Here is a 23,078-nt window from a genome sequence, read left to right on the forward strand (position 1 = left end):
CAATGATTAGGTAGAAGAAAGCAAGTACCTTCTTAAATTTCTGAAGGCTTTCTGTCTAAAAGGCTGGATTCTGTTAATAATTTCAAACCAGTAACATTTTATTGCTACATGTTTTATGTATAAAAGAATCACTATGTAATAAGGCAGTGGGATACAATGTCTCAATCGTAGGAATGATGTACTGATACAGAACTGTATTATTTCTAATTATATGGACAAAAGTAAAAAATTGTCACATCAAGAATTTAAAAAAATACAAAATTAAGGCTGTAATAGATTTGTTTCGTTATCCAATGACTTAACGACATTTTTACAATTGGCTATGAGCTGGCTGCTTTTTATTTCCTAGATGTCTGATTTGAGAACCTACTCTGCTGGGCAGATAATTGAAAACACTCCCGCAACACTTGCATGTAAGAGGAAGACACAAGCAAGCTTCAGTCTGACCCGTCCCATCTCCTGGGCATTTGTGAGACAGTTCCTTCTGGCCACAATTTCAGTTTTCTAGGCAAGGAAATTGGAAGAAAAGTGCTATATAAGACAACAGACAACAATCAGAATTAAAGACTTTCTGTGTCAGGCTGCACGTACAGCAGGAACCGTGTTCCCAGCACCAGCCGCCTCCTTTCACACAGGGGTGACAGCAGCAGCGCCAGCTCCTACCTCTACTTTGGACCGCCAGCACTGTGAACCCATAAGCTTTTTGTTTAATGGGAAAAAAAAAATCCACAAATGAGTGGAAAAAATGCCATGCGCCATCATACTGAGCCACACCAAGGCAAAAGAGCAGGGATGAGCCTTTGCGAGGCAGAACAGCAGCTCTGCCTTGCCAGGAGGCACCGACAGCAGCCGCGCGTTGCTCTGAATCCTTGCACGCAGACAAGCAAGCAGCACAACTGTTTGTCAGCAGGATTTTAGCTGCAGATACTATTCTTTATCGCTTTCTAAAAATGGAGATAAAGCATGAGAAGCAAATTAGCATAAGAATATATTTATTATCAACTTTTCAAAAATTTTCATGAAGCTTAAGGGCTTGACTCCACTCCTGTGTCTTTGCAGATAACTCGTTTACTTATATGCTTATATGTTCACTTATATGGAACTGTCAGTGTCACATATCAAACCAGACACATAAATAAGTCATATATTCAAATGTGAGTACTGCACAAATGTTTTCAACAACAGAGTTCCAAATCCAAAGATGTTGGACTTCCTTAAAACATTTTAATGTAAAGGTTTTTAGTTCACAAAATATTTCTGTAAGGTTCAGCACCAACTGTTACGGAAGACACATCAAAATCTGTTTTTCATCACTGTTACTTAAATGTTAAGAAGCAAACAATTTTTCTTGGCATTATGAGGCTCTATTTTCCAAATAAACTATGGCTTTGTAGCATAAACAGAATTGTATCACAGAGAGAAGCATGGGGTGCTGAAGACCTGACACCCACACCACAGGCATTTCAGGGGTTTATGTCTGTTGGGAGCAGTGGTGGCGGCAGAGCAGTTTGCTTTGGACCGGCCCTCGGTAGGTCTAACGGACTGAATGCCTACTAGCGGCTGAGGCACAGCAGGAACATTTGCTCCTGAGAGCTCTCCCATCTACTTTCATCCAAAAGGAAGCAAGTCCATAGCATGACCCAAAGGGATACTTTAGAAACGCGTCATCAATTTGAATTAAAACACTACTATGGACACCCCTCCAGTCTGTTTCTGCTGAGAGGTTTAAGTCATACCTTGCTCGTAGATGCAACTTTAGCACTGCTCCAAGACAAAGGTAAAAAAAAAGCTTTAAAAGCAAAGCTATAGAAGCTTCACTGAAATGATGCACACCCACAAGCTCAATGTTACTGCCAGCCAGAAACTGTTCATAGTAATATAGCTGGACTTTCAAAGTGGCTTCAAAACAATTTAAACAAACCCCCCAGCCATGGGCAAACCAAACGAGACTTCACATAGGAGCTGCTCCTTTTCGTTGCAAGGAGCAATGGTGCAAAGGTCTTGCATTAGAAGGCCACAGCCAGGGAGCAGAGCTGACTTCCTCAAGGTTAGCACTTCTGAAAACCACCACACGTGTGGATTTGGACGTCTGCCTTCGGGCACCCACACTGGAAGATTCTCTTCGAGACTTCCGTGCCTCTGTTTTTATTCTTCTAATAATTTGCCTCTAATGGGAGCCAGACATGTTTGTTACCTAAAGAATTGCATTAAGCAGCAGAAAAGCTGCAAATTATCACTACTGAGAATGCAAACAGTTGGAAAAGATTCAGAATACTAGGAAAAGATAAAAGGCCCCAAAATATATCTTACGTCAGAAAATACTCTGAAAGCAAATAAGCAGAAGAAAAAAGAAGAGAAAGACCATCAGCAATATTTTAAGAACAGCATTAATTCCAGGAGCAGCATTAGAAAAAGTGCAACTATTAGCTATACACTGCAAACAGCTAAAGAAAAGCTAGGATACCATGAACTAAACCAGTAACTATTTCCATCATGATTTAAATAATAAAATGAATCCAGAAGGAAGCACTGACAGCCTTCTCTCTATTTTTTCATCCAAGAGAAAACGAAATTTTAAAAAGTTACATTGAAAAGAAAGAAAAAGATTTAATAACTACTCTATTCTCATCCCAAAAGCTTTACGATGATACTCAGATAAAGACTAGACTACGTTATTCTTAATCACTGGTATCATCTGGTGAGAGCTGTCATCTGAGACATCTCTCAAGAAAATTGCAACTCAAGTCTGAGATGCTGCAGTATCAAACAGCAGCTGCCCCAAGCGCCTGGGGTGGTTGCGGAGCAGGTGATTCCGTATCCACCTCCAATCACAAGAGTTCACCCTCTGCCTTGCTACCGGGGAAAGCTGGGTGACCCTTCCACTGAAACCACAACACAGATAACAGCCATACAGGCACCAACTGCACTGTCATGTTCACTGACAACAAAGTATGCCAGTAATATTTAGGATATGCCATAAGAGGTTCCCAAAATTTCATTATCATGGTCCCCAACATCTACTTTTTCACCCCAACGACACAAATTACTCAATATTGTAACTTCAGAGTACAGACTTTGCAGGTCAGCAATTACAACCTGACACATTTACAAATTAACGTGTTTCTTGTAAGGTGATTGCTTTAGTCCCCAACACACAGTTTAGTCTGCAAGAATGAGAGCCAAAGATGGCAGGGTCACGAAGAAACATCGCCAAGCGACTTAACCTTTGTTTGCCTCTTTGTAAAAAGAGCTACTTGGTACACTAAGACACTGGAATGAATAATTCATTAACATTTGAACACTACTCTGATGTCAGCACCTTGCAGATTAGTGCTAATTATATCCAAGTACATTTATTAAATAATGTTATTCACATTTAGTTGTATTTGTGATGCCTGTTTGCAGTTCAAATCACTTGTAAGTTGATACAGCATTTGCTAGCATTGCTCACTACAGGACTAATCAAATTATGTGACCACCCAAACACTAATACCTGTGTGTTATTATTGAGAATGAATAAATGCAAGTGAATACATTAAGTCATATTTGGTCACACTGAATATTCATTTAGAATCTCCTGAAGATTTTAACAGGGACAGCAACGAATGCATGCAGTCAACATGCGTGCCAAGTGATTTATTCCTGTATAGAAATATAATATTGATTACTCTTGATTTCTAGATTTATGATTTGCTTCATAAACCACAAATAATATGTCAGCATTCAAACAGTTTTAGACATTGTCACAACTTCAAGAAAAAAAGAGAATTTTGAGAAGGAAAAAATCCACCAATGCATTAATATCCTTCATTTTTGATAATCTGAACAAATTGTAGCAAATTAATCACTGAAGTATGTCAATATCACTATATTTTTAAAAAGAATCTGAATAATTTTTTTTTTTATTTTAAAAGCATGATTCTCTCCTATGGAAGTTTTTATCTAGCTTGTATTCTAAAAAAGATCCTATCAAAAATCCATAGTTTTAAATATCAGGAAAACAACAACACTCAGTATGAATAGAGCAATACTTAACTATTCAAAACCTAATTGCAAAAGCTATTTTTAATCTTAAATGCAGCTAAGTATAATATTTACAAAGCATAAGGTTTTCATTGTAATAAAAATGCTTATTATTTTTTCATTATGATGTTAATTGAACCCATCAGATAGATCTCCTTACAGTCATTTTATTGACCCAACTTAAAACAGTTCATTTCATCCATCAGAATACAGCAATTTACTGACAAAGATCTTCGTATTGCATCCTACAGATGTTTTCCTTAAATTAGCTTTGTCTCTACTTTTAACAATAGCGGCAGGATACAATGCTCAGTCCCAGCACAACAGCTTCAGAGTAATGCGAAGCCCCACACAGAAGAGAGAGTAGACAAAGTGGGGCTGCCGAGCACACAGAAGAGGCTGCTAAGCCCCTCCAGCATGGTGGGATGGGATGGGATGGGATAGGGTAGGGTAGGGTAGGATGCCCAGTGAACTCCTGTCCTGACGCAGTTCTGAGCTGCTGGTGGGGCTTCCCTTTTCTGGGGTTTCCTGTATCACGTAATGCCAGTTTGGGGGCTTTCAGCCATACGGAGAGTTCAGTCTGATCCTGTAGGGTCACAAACAGCAGCTACAATGTGTACAGCAGAAGTCCCTGTAGGTTTGGAGAAGACATTGACGGTCTCTAGCTGCTGCACCCAAACCAGATTCTGCAGGACAGGTCCTAATTTATTGTAAGTAAATGTGGAACCTGTATTTCTGCAAAAAACTGTACATAGAAACAGCCAATTTTACCACCTCAGCCTGTAACAATACCATAGAGATTAAGTCTCATTTCAATGGGATGCTAATTCTCAAATTATATGATGATACTTAAAATGGGAAACTTTTTAGACAATTTAGATGCACAATCAGCCATAAAACTGCTCATGATCCTACTCAAATTTTACATATAGATTGGGAAATTGCATTTACAAATAACCAATTAAATAAACAGCAGAAGAAGCAGGGATGCTAATTGTCCTTATTATCCTCAAAGCAATATAACTTTATTATCATTATCTTAAAAAATATTTTTAAACCAAGTCTATTTGACTTCAATGTAAAGCAAATGATTATGATTAGATTTAGTTTAGTAGATCTATAAATTGAGCATATATACACACACACATTTACATGTCATATACCACCAATTAGATTTATTCCACTGAAAGAATAAGACTAACCTCTGCATAAAGTACATGATTGTCCTTCAACATGTATCTGACATTATTCTCTTGCAGTTCTGCAAATTAAAAATGTGCATTTCTACAACTACATGAAAAATTTTTGTAATAATTTCCAAAATATAACAGTTGCAACACCAGCTGCTCAGCAAGCAAAGAGAGGGAGCAAAAAAAATTTCCAGAATTCGAAAAAGATTAGTTTAATCACATCCTAACCTTAGAGGCAAAGAATTGAGCGTGGTATGAAATACGGCGTATTTCAAAGAGCGTGTTTTGTGAGCAACAGAGAATAGCTCTAAAGCCCTTCTTCATAACACTGTTTAATAAAAAAGCCAATTGCAGCACAGATGTGAGCATAAACACGATCTTGGCAATGGCAGCAGTCATCGTGGCATCTCCTGGGTGCAGCAGAGTCTGTAACCCAGCTCTCATTAAGACACAGCGCTAGCCACTTTCCTGCCGCTCTTCCAGAGGAAGTTGCTTGAAACTCACTTTGCTGGCACTTACAAACGCGTTATGTGCCTTAAAAAACCACTTTTATGTATATCCAGTGGGAAAGCAATAAAATCTGCAACAGTTCGGTATAAACTCTCAGCTTACCTGCCACAGATGCAAGTGTAGGAAGTATGGCGCATCCCGCCTCGAGCATAGCAGTAGTGCTGAAAAAGGCTGCAAAGAAAGAAATTGGTAATTAATAATATATTTAAAATTAGCACAAGACAGGAGGGAAAGAAAGCATCTCTTGCTTCAGTACAGCTGTGTTGGTGCAAATTTCTGGCTCCCTGATGCAGTTCTCTGCCCTTCTGTGCTCAGTTTAGCAGTCAAATTCACCTAGAGCCACAGCTCAACTGCTTTGTGGGTCATCATGTGGTCTCTGGGAAGCCCATCAGGGAACTCTGCACCTAAGAAGAGGTGCTGGAGTGTAGCTCAGTAACTGCAAACTGCTTTCTTCAACAGTGCAAAATATTTTCAACAAAAGATTGTTAATCTGCCCACAGAACGAACACGATGATTACAGTTAATCAAATGCTGAAACAGTGGCTAAACTATCTTAAGTGAAGTTGAGAAAAATACTTCCTGCTGGCATTCCAGGGACACAACCACATATATGATCCATATTTTCAGCTCTGCTGCCTTCCACTCATGGCCTGGAGATCCAGCGAAAACCAAGTCTAACCAACCTGCTGCCAGTGAAAGCTCCACGCTGGGTGCAAAGGCGGTCAGTGCCGCATCGCCCGAAATGCCTGGGCTCGGCCAGTCCTGAAACGAAGGGTGGCTGAAGGGCTGCCAGCGTGAGCTGGGCTGAGGGAAGAACTCTCCAACTGGGCAAACCTTTTCCTCGACAAATTTCAGAAGCTCTCTCTTTTTAAACCATCTACGATTGCCTTTACTGCAGGCTAAACCAGACATCCGCGGCTGTGTGAGAAACCTGAACCACAGCTGACCGCGCGGTTTGTCTCTGCACCGTGTCAACGCAGGCGCTCTCTGCTAGCATTACAGTCCCTGCTGAATAGCACAGGCTCATGTTTTCTGCATGTACCACCATATGCACACAGAAGACACGAGGCTTCCCAATTTCACACTGAAATACTTAAATACCTATACGATCTTCCCTTGCCCAAACACAGATAATCAGTAAAGATCAAATGCCAACAGCAAGACAGCGTGATAATATTAGCTGGATCCTCAACAACACGTGGAGGGAGTTACAAGACCCTGGTACTTGCTGCTGCACCCGAGAGATGGGGAAGAGGAGGGAGAGCAGCCACGTGCTCTCCATCGTTACTGTCGTGATGCCATCCTGCTGGAGGAGCTGTTTGGCCTTGAAAGTCATGGAATGTTTTTATCTTTACTGTTAAAGTCCCCTTCGCATGAGGGCAGCTGTGCCCAAAGCACAATTAATACAGGATTAGGTGCTTTAAGAGCTAAGCACATATCATGGACCCTTTTGTTCTTTTTGAAATATCCTCTAATTACAATCCAATTTCCTTTAATACTGAAAGGATTGGAAAAACTCCTCTGCTGTAATACTAAAATCATTTCATTAACACAGAGTGACAATGGTGCTATTCAAAGAATAGAGCTGTTGTGATTTTGTCCTGCAGCAGCAAACCACAGAACACAGTTCAAATTGTTTGAAGAATATTAAAGATATTACATGCTTGTAAATTTAAAATTATACAGAATGACAGTATTTTCAAGAGAAATAAAACAAAACATACAAATTAATCAGATAAGAAAAAAGAAAAGCCTACATTTACAGACCGACTTTGTAAGGAGACACATCTTGCAAGATTTTTCTTATGCTCAAAATACTGTTATTTTACAAGATGGAAATGCTAATTATGTATTGCCCTAGAAACCTCTAACTGTGAAGAGTAGGTCAAGTGACACGGATGCTAAGGAGAAACTCTGAAATGGAGCATGCATATAATAAATCTCACTAAATTCAGCAAGTGAAACTTTTATAAACTGCCTTTTGCTCTCATGCAGATGCTTTTTCACCTAAGGTTCTTTCCAGATGGAAACAGTTACTGACCTGCTCCTCCCTAACATGCCTGCCTGCATGCAAGCTATATGCCACAATACTCTGTGCACAAGCATTTTGCACAATACTGTATTATATTGTTAAACATGGATAGTCATGCTCTAGGAAGTAACTTTCATTGTATTTTATAGACCCTTTACACTAAACGATTTGTATCTCCTCTCCACAGCACCTTTCAGTAACCTTCTAAGGAGCTTTAAAAATGAAATAATGAAGGTTGTAAACATCCTTCCATCATCAGTGATGCAGAGACGGCAAGGTTTATTTTACCATATGACAACTGATCACATATTCATGGTTGAAATTTATATGAAACTGTGCAGCAGAGTAATAGTAGTCACCTTTCTCTGTATTCCCAGATTAGCAATAAAAAGTGGTAAATAAATTAAGACATGCTTCATATAATCCAGCTGTTGGCTGAATTTCATTCCTGTTTTCTGAAAGGGGAAACTTGATTGTTTCATCAGACATTTATGGACTTTCTTTTAAGAGCAAGTAAGAAGTGCTTTTAATGTGATTAAAGTGGAGATAGCATAACTTTACCAAGTAACATGTTTTCCACTGGAAGTGGTAAAACTACTCATATCATTGAATTTACTTTTTCAGCTACGGCTGGTTAGAAATGTGTTCATGCATTTGGCAATTAATTCAACACTGCTATCAGAGACAGCTAACATTCTTATACCGCAGGTGCGAGACTTAAGTGAAATACCACATAGCACTCTGATGGTAAATGGTAGCTTTTCAAAGCTGAAAAATGCACATGTGGAATTTTAGAACTCACTTGTACTTTACAGTTAGGATCCTGATTCCACTGAAGTCAATGCAAATCCTACCATTAAATTTTTACTGTACCAGGATTTCTCTGTCTATGCACTACAAAATGCTTTATCTGTGTGATACAAGCGTGAGAAGTGTGAAATAGTTGGATAGAGTATCATTTAGTCTGGAGCACCTCCTACACTGCAAATACTGCATCTTGAACCTTGGCTGGTCTTTTTGACTGGATGATATTTATGTTTAGGTAGTTTTATGTTGGTACTAGATGATTTGCTGTGAATTTTCAATGCAGCCCACACAGATACAAGAGTTAAGGACCTCTTGCTTTCCTCTTACATGCATTTCAAAGCTTTCTGTCATGTTTTATGCCGTATTTCCCTAGAGGGTGTATGTATTACTTATCTTTCACATACTATCTCAGTGGTGTTTACAGATCAACCGTGTCAAATGTTAGCTTTTTAATGTATATAGCTTGTTTGAGTTAGCATGTTATTTTTATTATTTAGAAAAAATTTTTAATATAAAAGTAACATTGTTTTTGTTTTTTCTCTAAAAACATCAACTTCTTTAGATGTGTTACAATTGACTGATCATATGTAGAGTTCAACAATAATCTTTTAAAAACTCACCATTTCTTCTGTTAAGTTATAAAAGAGCAAACATTTGCCCTTACTAATGCTCAGGTAAATCCACCCTCACAAAAACTCTGATGCATCAGGTAACTTTAGTCCCACAACTCTGCCTAGTCCTGACTACTTTATCAACAATGCTGACTTAAAAGACAACACTCACCTTTCAAAAATGACAAGTTCTTTGTCATTAGAAAAAACATGAAAGTATATAATCGCTATTTTTGAGATCTTAAAGGAGTACTACATACATCCAAACAAAGCCTCAAAATGGTAGAAAAGCTGCAACTTCAATCTGTCTTTTTAAAGTAAAACCTGCTATGGAGTGTTTTTCTGTCAGTAGACTATGAGAAACCCTCTTACCATGATGCTCCTACTGCCTGTGTCCTACGATCGCCTTGAGCCCCGTCTCTGGTGCCATCGAAGGCATCCTGGCGGCTCCAGGCAGAGCCCCGACCCGAACGGACCCGCAGCCACGGAAGGTGGCTCCATTTGGACAGGTTCCTCCCTTCAGTGTTGGAATAAAGAGGTGGCAGCAGTCTGCAATAACTTCCCCTCACACCATTTGCTTATTTTCAGATCCCTGTCCTCCACCAGGGTATGACATTCATGCGCACTCAGCAGAGTTTGATTTTTATTTCCCAAGAGAAGTAAACAAGCAATCTCTATTTGAATTCCTTTCATTGGCTCTTGTTGAGCAACTACAAATACCCAGAATAAAATCTCATGTTTTGTATTTCTCAGCTATTCACTTCCAAACCCAAGATACTTCTAGATCAAAAAGCTTTAACTTCCAAATAAAAATCCAATAAAGTATTTTGGCCTAAGTCTTACAAACAGGCAATGAATCATAAGAGAAAACATAGTAAGTCTGGAAAAAAGACAAACAGAGAGGGAACAGAAAGTGGCCAAGATACCTGACGAAGGACTCTATCAAAAACTTACGCCCAGTTCTTGTAACTGCCAAAAAGACTTTCTTTTGCTGCAATTAACATCTCAGTTTTTCCAAAAGGAAGGAAAAAGCCTATCTAGCTAAAGAGCCAGCACTGCCTACGATACTGGTCTGGTTTTACAGAGATTCTTTAGGCTGTATTAAAGTCTTGATACAGAAAGCAAACAGGTACTGCACCCACACTCTCATTAATTTTTGCTACTGTTTGAATTTACTGAGTGGATGTCACAATGTTCTCTGCGGCACCTGCAATTACCCTCCCAGATTCCCTGGGAGAAGAATATATACAACACTTCATTCACAAAGTATTTCTCTTCACCATAAAATCCCCAGACTCTAGCTTCTGCTATGAATGCAAAAGACTGGGTGTCTGCTCCCTCTTCAGGGCGGCAAAAGGCCGCCTGCGAGCAGTCTAGCAATATTGAGACCAAACAACTTCCTTTGCTCTTGCCTCTTTTTTTCATGCACTTGGCCAGAAATCTCATCAAAGGCACAGATTAAAAAAAACCAGAAATAATTCCCTAACATGGAAAGGAAAATGCCAAGGATTCGGCTGGGTGTCCAAAGGCCGTAGCATGATGCTGAAAATTGAACATGAAACTCTGTCCCTATGGGAAGAGGGGTCCTTACCAAAGAATTGAACACGAAACCTGTCCCTACGGGGAGGGATCCTTACCGGTCCCTCTGGAACCCACCCGATTCCTCCGTTCAGCATGCACTCTCTGGGAACTGCAGGGATGCACATGCTCCTCTGGAATTCCCATTTAATTGCAGAAAACAAATACCTCCATTCTGATCAGTAAAAAAGATGAATGCTTAATAGTATTCTAGAACAAAATATGTTTCAGTCCCTCCACCCGGTCTCACAACCTTAGACAGTAACTGCAGCCAAGCTTTGTGGAGTTCAGGTACACCTGACTTTGGGATGGATCAACAACTAATCATTCAAAGTTTCCTGTGAAGGAGGATCAGAAGCATTGAATAACACCGTTTGTTATTTCCAGATACTGGAGTCACTTCAAGAACACCTGCTGGGAATAGCAGTTCAGGAACCAGTATTTCTCAATCCTGTATCAGTGAGATTGGCTGTCATAAATGTAATTCTCCCGGTGAAGCATACAATACACAGAAGAGTCAAGGACACTCATGGGTCAATATCTCATTAAGGCTTTCACATTGAAAATACATATTTATTAAAAATTGTTTCACAAGTGATCACTCCCTAGTTTGAGGATGTTTCAGATCCACAATAATTTCTCAGTGTACCTTTGAGAAAATTGCCTCCAAATAAAAAGAAACCTTTACATATTTCAAAAATATTATTCTCTGAAGGCAGCCCTTGGGACTTGGCTTGAAATGCAAGCAGGTGGTTTTGAATTACGAAGTGGAAACCACAGCAGCTTAAGGGAGTTTTGTACAGAACTCAAGATTTTTTTTTTTTAATGAGTACAGTTGAAAGAAGTAGGTGAATATCTATTAAGTTATCTGTGGACTACATTAGTTTTGAATTCCAGCTAGAATGTGCCCTTATGCTTTTGTATGGTGTCAATATCTGGAATAGACACGAGACAGGCTAAAACAAAGCTTTCAAAAAAATAATTCACAAAAGGCCAAATTTTCAAAAACTGATTTCTCTTTTTATATCAGGACTGGCAGCCACTATCTTGATCATTTAGACATCTAAGTACATTCATATCAGAAAGCTGTAAAGCCCAAATAACATGTAATTGCGAATCCACAGTATCTGAAATAAATACTGAGCACCAAGCTAGGCTGGAAGAATTGCAGACACAGTAAAGAGGAGGCAGGGCCAGTTAGAGTGGCTAACAACTCATGCCAGTGAGTACATTATCAAGCCAAGCAATACTTTGTTTAATCCCACAGTAACCACATTGAGGTTCTTAAATAAACAGCTGTTTTCTTTGTTAAACAGTTTATTTTGGTAATCTTATTTGTTTTCTGTGGGCAAACTAGCTGCTTTGAGGTTTAGCTCATCTAACGCTAATTGCATGTAGTTTACAACAGAGTGCTGATTTTATGCAGTATTGCAAACGTGCCCAAGGTTCTTTTAACACAAAGAACTCAGTATTTCACTGAGAAAGAATAAATAAAGGGAATGGGAAAGAGCAGGAGAAATAATCCAGTTTACCATTCGTGAACAAGTGGTGTATGACAAGCATTTGCAAGAACAAGTAGTATTAGCACTGCGTGCTGATGAGCAAAAGCTTCTTTGACAGCTCAGAGACAACATAGTTAACGATTTTACAAAAGCAACAATATTATTTAAGTGGTCTCTGTGACTGGAAATTGCTTTGGCTAGAACTTACTGCTCAATCAAAAAAAAAAAAAGGAAACAGAAACAATTCCATGCACAGCTTTCTTAAATCAGATTGATTGTGCTATTTCTAATGGAAAATCTTAAGAGATTCAAATCATTGGCTGGGTAGTTGTGCATGTTCACGGAGCAGAGATGTTGAAGCTTATTACTAGCTAATGGGATTTACAGGAATACTGAAAGCAGCTCTACATTCAAGCCGGTCTGTTCACAATGGCCCTAATTTCTATCATACGTAAATAGAGGCAGTATTTCTTATTTGTTGAAAAATCTTTATCTTTCTGAATACCATCTAGATTTCTGTTCTCATTTTCAACATTTTTAGTGCTTCTTCTTAAACTAAGCTATTTTTATTTGTTTGCAGCAAATTGTAGGCAATAATAGGTGCTTAGAAGGGAAAAATACTCAAGTTCAGCAGGAAAAGAAGCAGCAGAACTTTAGTAAGCAGGTATGACATGGAGCTGGTAGCATATTAATGTAACTATAACACAGAACATATACTATGAAATAAGGAAAAGCTGCATATAAGCAGCACAGAGGTGAATTGTCTCAGCTTTGCAATCAAAAATCCACATTGGTTATTTCTAAATGTGCAACTTACTAAAAGAAATGACTAGCCAGAGCTCAGGGCAAGAATAGAGAGTAAGATTATCCCAAAAACCCAAACCTTTAAACTATGCAGACCGATCACACGGGTGCCATCCCTTCATAAAACAAAGTCCACCAAGCCATTTCACCAACCACTATAGCGCTACCTTGAAACCGAAGACACATTGAACAAAGTCCATAAATAATTCTAACTCAGCACTGTCACAAATGTCATATATGATTTGCAATGATTGAAAGTAAGTGATAATCTCAGCTCAAGAGCTGAGAATTTAGGTTAGAGGTAATTAGCATTTTAATTGCATAATTGGGAATTATAAATTACCTGTCTTATATAAAAAATAATTGAAGAGGTTATATGATACTGGCTGATATTTCATCTTTTTGGTTAAATCACATGGGTGAGTGAATTCAGAGAGACTAACAGCTTTGTTTGGGCTTGAATTGATTTTTTTCCCCCAGCATGAGGAAAGGGCAGGCATTTTAACAGATAGAACTTCTAAGAGCTTCCCAAACTCACATCCAGTTGATTTGCCTTTCATCTAATTCTCCTTTGGTGCTACATTTCTCTACCCTATTCTGAAAATTCATCAGATGATACATTTTCACAGAAATGCAGCTAACGGATTTCATTATGAACGCTCGAATGTAAACAATGATTATGTAGATCTACAACCTCATTTGCTACTGTTGCTTGTTCAGAAGTGTGGCAAGACAACTGAACATACCCTAGAGATGGGACAGCTGGTAGAATGCTGTTTAATTACACCTTTATAACAAGTCAATCTTTAAATTAGCATTCAAAGAGCATTTTAAGGAAGTCTTCAAGTATGGTTGTCAAATTATTGTTTTTCTGAAAATCTTAACTCTACTTGGAAAATTCATCTGTGATTTGTCAGAGTTGCTTGATTCATCTATCTAAAAACTGGTTGATTTACAAAGTCAAACGTTATGACAACTATTAAAATTTTCACAGTTACTGTTTGCTAGCAAGTAAGCTGACTGAAGTATTCATAGTATGAAACTGCAAAAATTTTAATGTTATTCTAACAAACTTGCAAGTCCAAGTCTACCTGACTTTCTGCTTTTCCATACGTAAAGTTCAAGCTGCAGTAACTTTGCACTGTCTGTCAACAGAAAAGCATGTCTGCCGCTAAATCTCTAACGGGACTGTTACAGAGGAAATAAAAATAAGGTTTATCCAAAGGATTACATCAGAGCTCTTCTGAGTGAAAGAACTACTATCATTAAGTAGCAGATGGAAAAAGTAGAACTAGGACATGAGATTGTTGTCACTGAGACTGCAGCTAGGATCAGACTCTTGCAAGTAATGGAGTTAAAATAAATTGAATAACTTTACCTACAACTGGTAATGAAAATAGACCATGTATACACTTCTGGAGTCTATTGCAACAGCAAGTAAAATGGTGATCTTCAACTAACCTTAAGCTGGGTGGTTCAACTTCGACATCAAGGGGAACACAGGAGTATGGCACACAGTTTAAGACAGGAAAAGGTGTCCTTTTTCTGCACTGCACTAGCATCAGCTTCTGCACGTTGACTCATGTTGTTGCCCACAAGCCTGAATCTCCCCAACCAGGGCACTGAGGCAGCTGACAGCAGCCCCGGCTTTCGCCGCACTGTGCCTGTACAGCAACAGGGAAGCCTGAAAACCCCGAGCCCAGGATTTCGTCTCATCTGTTCTCTACCGCAGAGGGGTTTTTAAAGGAGTTTTCAATCCTCACCAAATACATAAATAATAACACAGCTCCCCACTGCCACACAGTGCAAAGCAAAAGCATACAGTCATTACCATTAAAAAAAAGGTCTCATTTTTATTTCTTCTCTAATTCTAAAGTCCACTTGGAGTCACATACACTATTAACAATACAGAGCCAAGTTCTCCATGGTTTAAACTTGATACTTAATCTAATATTATAGAAAAAGATGGCATGAAATTTTCTAAGACTCATGGCTCCATTTCTAACTATAATAATTCTAGTTCTCAACTTGCATATTTTAAATTAAATTTTTTGTAGTTTAAGCCTATTTATCAACAGCTAATTAATGAGGTCTAAATCCTTTGATGACAGAATGATTAAACTGTGTTTTAACTAATCCATCTTTAATTAAAATGCTGCCAGCAAACCATTTCTGGATGTGTAAAAAGGACACATTTATAGATGCTCACTCTTTAAATATGCATTATGTAAAGCCAATAATTAGAAGAACTCATGATTTCAATTATATTTTAATTACTGTTACATATAAAACATGCTTTAATAGATGTAATGCAATACATTTTCTTTCTTTACAACCCACTAATCATTCCTATTGGGGTGACAACCAAATAAAAGGAAGTTTAATATATGCACTAGTACTGGAATCTTGTTTTAGCTTTGAGCCAATTCTCTCTCCACTTCTTTTTTGCAGCAGAAAGGTACTTAATTATTTCTAAACTTAAAACACAAATGAATCCTTATAAACCCCTGCTAAAACTCTAAAAGGAGATTAGCTGTAACTGACCATAATAAAGAGAAAAGCTTTATCATTATTATTAAACTTGTATGTCTTCAAACGTCTTGAACTCAAAACATAAGGCTACTTAAAGCCCGCTAGCTAATGCAAAAATATAAGCTGATGAGTACAGAATTTCCTACTTCCTCCCTCTGCTTGTTTAAGGAAATAACATGAGTCAAGAGATGCTTTAATTATTGCAGGAGCCACCAAGTTTCTTATACTTAGGGTTTTCCTATTCCTCCAGCTGGAAGGGGAGGTTGGTAGAGAACGTAACTGGATGATCGCAGCCAACTCTCCATTATCTGCATTAACGGGAGAACGAGACTCAAATATGAAAGTGATAGAAGTTTAACTATTCTTTCCTATGGCTAAGGAAGTTTTTAATGCAAACATAGGAAAAAAAATATTTCTTTCTGAATCACAGAGTGCATGGTTAGCTGATTGGGAACACTTAATATCATACAGTAATTCAGCCTTTAAAAATGCATGTTATTACAATGGATATTTTTTGCTCACAGTCTAACATTCAATAAATTATAGTTATTAAATATATTTCTAAACTCTGCATGTTGGTTGTATCACACTAAGTTCTCAGTCCTAAGGTTTCACTGCTTTTGGTGATCTCAATCTGACATGAAGAAACTAATAAACTTATTGCAGAAGCCTGCTTAATTTGCCCATGAAATTGTACTTTACAATATTCAAAAAAGATATATCATTTTATTACTATGACTGATATGTTGAACTTAATTTTCATAAGTTGATTTCTACTGCTCAGATAAATCAATGAAATTGCCAATATTTCAGTTTACTTCAAGTTTTCTCTCAAAATTATTTAACACTTAACAAACAGCTTGTACAACAATTTTAAATGGCAAGAAATACCCCAGATCTAGTTGTTAGACAAGTGCTCAGGAAGGACAGTAGTAAGGTCAACAGCAGAAATACAAAATGACATATGGTGCATTATTTACAACTTAATATCCTGGTGTATTTAAGTGCTAACTATAGCAACTATTTTTGTTTTAGGATGGCACTTTGGCCAGTGAAGTGCTATGATTTCCTTCTCTACTATCTAAAGAGACTTCTAATTGAAGCAAGAACATGTGACACAAATGCCAGCTGCTTGCCTGCTTTCATGCTGAGTGAGTCTAGTCTGCTAGAGTAATACAGAAAGGGAGAAATTATCAACATTTTCTCCTGAGGATATTTTCCGAGATTCATGACAAACAACCGGAGCTGTCAGAAGCAAGAACCCGGCAGCATACCATGCTTCTCCCATGCATTTTGCGGAATAAAACAGCACAACTGCTGTTTCATCAGTAGAGAAAATGCATCTAAATATTGAAAAGCTTGTTAAGTATTTCAAAATCACCTAGTTAACTTCAGAACACCAACTTTTTCCTATAATTACTTTCTTCCCTCCTATACCAGGAAAAGAACTTTTCCTCCTCTCAGGAATTTAGACTGTTTGGCTGAGTCTGCTCCTAAATACCATGTCATCAAAAGGGAAGGAAAGTTTTTGAAGCTACTGCAGATAAATGACAGATAAGAGATGTCCTCCTCTAATCTTTGTGTCCATGTTTCAAGGGTCCTGGTCATATAAAATGAGTGAATAGGTGCCCAGAGGACCACACTATTTACCACAAATTACTTCTTTATAGAAGAATCGATTTTATAGCCTCTTGAATTTCAAACACTTGCTTCCTCAATCCAGTCGAATTACTCTTCTAAGAACCAAACCTGAGACAGATGACTCCAAGGAGCTACTCTTAGGGCTATGAACTATCTGTTATAAAAATCTAGAGAGGACTTATAAGTCTTTGAAAAAGACTAAGTTAAAAAAAAAAAAAGTGTTATCAACACTTTAACATTATATAGCTGAAGGTGTCCAGATTAATCTGTTGAAGTCTCCAACAATGTTCTCCCCCAAAAGACTAGAAAGCTAGATTCAAGTCAATCCAATGTAAACAAACCAGAGAGCAAAGGACTACAGAAGCTGGGCTGCCCTGCACACCATCCTGCAAACTCCAACCCACAGATTTTTCTTCTCAAGCTTGGAGAATTTTATGAAGCTGAATACACATGAATAAAGCTTTAAAAATCCATTAACTAATTTCAACTTCCAAGAACACTCAGGACAATAAGCAAATACAAACCAAAAACTATTACCACATATGGGGAACAAAATACATTCAGCAGAGATCATTTTAACACTTCTGAAGCTCTTGCTTTCCTCCATCCTCAGTCGCAAGAGTAAATCCGTAACACTAATCATGGTTCCCCTAGTCCACACAGTGGAGTAAGAAAAATCATTCAGGTGGAAGGTAAGAGAAAGTACAGCCTTAACAGGACTCTGAACAATTTAAGCTGTCATGCAAGGCTTGACAAATCCGCTTGTCTTCTCGTAAGTGACACACAGGAAATTGCCCAGTTCAGTGCTCATCAGTTTCTGCAGATCCACTGTTTTTATTAGAAAGAATTAAAGGCATAAGGATTAGAAAAATGACATCAACCAACCATAAATGAGTGTAGCATTTCACTGCATGCCTAAAACTGAGGATGTTTCAGTGACTCCAGCCTCGGCCCCTCCAGAGCATGCACTGGTAGCAATTTTAACAAGAATCTAGTACTTGGCCAATAGTGTAGTTCCTGGATCTGTCAAGAAATGAAAGAAAAAGTGTTGTACTCATGTTGCACGTATACCTATGGCTTGAAGTTGCTTGTGTCAAGATGTGAAACTGCACAGCAAAGCCACATCCGCTAGGAGGCATGGCCATGCTTACACACTAAAACAGCACTCTCTTTGTGCCACTGGACACAATGGAGATGCCAATGGAGAAGATCTGTTACCCGCTGAACACAGTTCCTTCTCCCTAAACAAAGATGAAGGCAGACAGCAAAGTACGGCAACACACAGAAGCAGTACGCGCAGGAGAGCAGCTACCAGCCTAATCCCACGAGATCTGCTGTGCTTTCCTGCCAACTTCAGCTTAACAAGCAATCACATCCCTGAAGACAACAGAAAAAAAAATCTACATGTTAACGCTGCCGTAAAGCATGCCCCAGACTGTAATGCTAAGGCCAAGCAGCATCGAGCTGATCTATTACAATATTCACAACTTATTTCTTCCCATGCAAATCTCTGCAACAGGACTCAAGCATCTCCAACGGAGAGGCCAGGAAACCAAAGACATTGGTTCTGCCAGGAATATAAAAAGCATTGGAGACTCTTCTTGATTCAGTTGGTAACTATCTTTTCACAAGTGGCTTTTACCTTGTTCCTTTCACTGCTCCCTGCAGAGAGGTGGAATTGCTCACTGGATTCAGTAAGCCCGCAGCAAACCAACAGGCAAGCTGGTGCAGTGCTGGCAGCCGGTGCTGGCAGCGCGGTGATGGTCCACAAGCCCCAAAGGATGAGAAGCAGCTACCTACGTTATGGGCCAGAGGCGATTTCCTGGTGGACAACACGGAGTCTCCATTCTGTCAGGAGTGCTCATCAGCATCACAAGCAGTTCTCAGAAAGGTGAAGGTTTCTCACCCTGCCCACCCTAGTGCCCTGACCCTCTGTCCTCCTTTGCACTCAGGTGAGGAATGACAGATACAGATTTTTATGTTCAACCTATATAAGTCCTTACTTAGGAAAGTCTTTGCCAAAACATGCTGGTTTTCCATTAAAAAGGTGCTGGTTTTGTAAACAAGTAGAACTCATCATTTCCTTTTCTTTCTTTCTTTTAATGGTTTCTATTGTGTTTCTGTACCTCGGTCTCTGAATTTGCCCAGCTTCCCCACAGTTACTGAACTTGCGAGGGCTTTTCTGTTCAAGCGCCCAGTAGCCTGGACAGTACTGTGCACTGCTTAGATCATTTCAGTCTTATCAAAGCTAAACAGAACATACCAAACTGACCATACTTGGATAATCCTGTGTGTAGGCACTCTTAGTTTCAATAACGTGTTCGTTTGCTTACATCAGTTCCAAATGTAGCCAGCATCAGAATACTACCTTCTACACAAACACCAGACAGAAGTAATACATAGAGAGAATTAAAAAAAAAAAAAAAAAAAAAAAAAAAAAAAAAAAAGACAAAACTAAAAATTATCCTGGGCTAGAGTAACACCTCCTGAGGTATTCAAGCCTTTATTGTGAGATGCGCATGCCTGTGTGTGTACATAAAATATATATATAATATACATACATATATTACATACGAATATATACACACATACATAAGATCTCATAATCCTTCTGATAGAATTTTTCTACACATACATGTATTGTTGTTTGCAAACTCTTATTTCTAAATTATTTTCAGATCACAAGGCCAGTAGCCTGTAGCTTTCATGTAAATTCTTTCTTTTTAAACCTATGACAACTCTTAGCTATACTAAAAACATTTTGTATTAATAAGCTCAGCGGATGAAATGAACCAGATCTGACTAAATGAATGTTCAATCATTGTGATGATCTACTAGCTCTCAAAGGTGTACATACATATGAGTTATTGGGATCTAGAGATCACTTCTATTAAGTCAAACACCATCAGAATTAATGTCAACTCCTCTGTAACCTCATTTACGAGAAAAGAATAAACATTAGATGATTCTTTCCTGACAGCTACTTTTGTCTATCAGTCAGTCAGTTTTTAATCCATTTAATGTGTATCTTACTAATCTTGTATAGAACTAATCAAAATGTTGTGTGACAGTAAGTCAAATGCATTACAGAGGCTAAGTATATTACATCTATTGAGTTACCTTTATCAACCAAATGTAATCTAATTAAAAAAAAATCTAGTTTTTTTTTCTAAACAAGATCTTTTCCATAAAAATCATATTCACTCAAATGAATTAAACACTTGTCCTCTGTTACTGGAATCCTATATCAGTATTGCCATAGTTACTAAACGAGCTTTCATTATTGGGAATCCAAGCTGGCATCTCCCATCAGCACAGTCTGCATCTCATAGTAGCTTCCCTTCTTCCTGCCCCATGGAAACTAGAACGACAACTGGCTAGTTTCTAAATCATTTTAAAAATATTAAAATATCATAATCATTATCATATCATAAATCATATTAAAATAGTTAGGAAATAGCAATAGCCAAAAAAAGATCATTCATTTTTTCATGAAAAATGTGTATAGCTTTTCACTTCTAAATACTACATCTACTGGAGCAGAAGTGGAAGCGATAAGTGAGATTTGTCTAGATCATGGAGTCATTTAATGAAGTTAATCACGAAACAATTTTTACATTCGAGAACATAAACCTGATATATTAAAGCAATTGATAATGAAAAAGCTAATTTTATGTCTTCATTTTTAAAAACGTATTTTAAATTGTATTTTTTTAAAGCACTACTTGTTTAATTACAGACATCAGCTGGCTGGTAATTCCACCAAACAAATTACTTTTCCCTTCAGTTTTTGACTTCAGTTTCTTTTACATGTCCCCAAGTATTCAGCAGTTGTCACCAGTTACATCAATAAAAAACCTCAATTTTGATCTGCCTCATGAGATGCAAAAGCTTCAGATGGATTTTCAGTCAGAAGGCAGGGCAACTAGAACAGCTCTTATTAATAGCCATTAGAGAGAGCGGCAGGAGCAGAAGACAGCTCCCGCAATTTAGCCTGGATTAGGCAGATACTGTACACAGACAGACCTTCAAGCACTGCAAACAACTTTAAAACTGTACATTGCAATCGAACTCTCTGCTGTCAGAACTGGTTGGGTCAGATCACATGAGATAGTTCACATCAAAGTGACAAGCATTTTGCTAAACTGCTAAGTTTATCATAATAAAACTAGATGGAATTACTTAGTACAGATACTTGAGCAAAGGTCTACAGGAATCAGTGAGATAAAGGAGATTGTTTGACATAGAACTAATCAGAAAATCATTATAGGAAAGGAGAAAATACAGGGGCTCTGCTAGACATATCACTGGCTTTTAAATAGCATTTTCCATGTCTCCCCTCCCCTATCGATACCGTCTTTTGTTTTGTGCCATCTCTATGTTAAGTGGACTCGCAATGTGAGGTTATCTTCATGACAGCTAAAGCATCACAGGGAGATATACAGTTTTAACAAACCAAAAGATTTGACATCAGTATCATTCATATTAAGAAAGGAAGCATACAAAAACTTTGCCACCAAGATGCATGTTGTATTTCCTAATTCGGTTTAACAAAATGTGACAGAGCAGGGTGGAATTTAGCTTTGGTTTTCCTTCCCGTTCCTTTCATTTCATTTCTAATGCACATGCCATCAGCGATCCCTGAAATAAAATCATTTGCACCACAAAACGCAAAGCAATACAAAACTGAAAAGGACTCCAAACCCCAACAAACTTAACCCAAAAGAGCTATTAGAAAAGGATTTAGGTGAGCAAAGAAACACCCTCCTGGCACTGCTGGACACGCGTGACTCGGAGGTGGTGTGAAGGGAGAGGGACACATGGCAGACTGCACCAATTGTGGCCGGTCCTTTCAGCCGGCTGGGACCTCGTTACGCCCTCTGCGGTGATCGGGGGGCCCTTCCATCGCACCTGGCTGGCGGGCAGTCACCAGGTCACTTCAAGAGCAGCTAACTGTCTTAGGAGTTTAAGCCCACATGCTCAAAATATTAAAGAACTGATTTATACTGTATCCAGCTGGAACCAAGAGTTTGCCTGCCTTTAAAAATCTGGCCTTTAGGGGCTTAAATTCTCCTGAAAAGGCACTATGAAAGTGGGATTACAGCACTTTAGAAAATTGAAACCAATGTTCCTACTTATGTTAGTGGCAGCACCTTTGATAAATTCAGGCTGAAAGGAATCCAGTATATTTCTGCTCTCCAGACCTGCCTCTCCTTTCCCCTTCGCCCGGGCAATGAGAACGGACGACTCGATTTCCCTGCAGTTTCCCCTGCATGGGGCGAGTTCACCGGCCCACATTGGCCTCAGCCTTTCTTTGGGAAAACCAGCTCGCCTGGTCTTTTTAAAAGTAATTTAATTAATTATATCTACTAGTCTTCATTAGAAAAAAGTAGAAAAGGAGAGGTTTAAAGACAAAGCAGTCTTCAGTGACTCTGTGTGAGGAACACATTCCTAAGTTTCCATTAATTGCAGCTGAAGATAGGCACCTTTGTTAAAAGCATGCAATATGGAAATAATTGCAGTTCTCCAAACTATTTTGTATAATTACTTTCCTGACAAAATAATCAATGCAATAAAAGCTCACTAAATTGCTACAAGTCCTCTCTTCCAAGTATACAATCATGCAGATTTATCTTCTCGATCACAGCTAGTCAGAATAGTCAGAACAAGAGCAAGATGTACAAAGCTCACCAATAGCTAGAAAAGTGATATCTTATCTTTGCACTGCTATTTTTATAATACATTTTATTATTTTTCTCCAGTGAGTTTCCTGTAGAGTCCTGCAGAGAACCTTTACAGATATACAAAGCTTTTTGGGGAAAACACTGTTACACCTATTTATTCCAAC

General features: G+C 38.4%; 1 protein-coding gene across 1 annotated transcript in view; it reads right to left on the bottom strand.

The window, feature by feature from the left end:
- Positions 1–23,078, bottom strand: part of PEPD (peptidase D) — a 140,851-nt gene that overhangs the window by 54,146 nt on the left and 63,627 nt on the right. Inside the window, exon 10 of the mRNA XM_062586556.1 lies at positions 5,826–5,894. Coding sequence (XP_062442540.1) covers positions 5,826–5,894 — 69 coding nt within the window. The remainder of the gene's footprint in view (positions 1–5,825; positions 5,895–23,078) is intronic.

This window comes from Rhea pennata, chromosome 13, assembly GCF_028389875.1.
Source record: "Rhea pennata isolate bPtePen1 chromosome 13, bPtePen1.pri, whole genome shotgun sequence".
NCBI classification, from domain to species: Eukaryota; Metazoa; Chordata; class Aves; order Rheiformes; family Rheidae; genus Rhea; species Rhea pennata.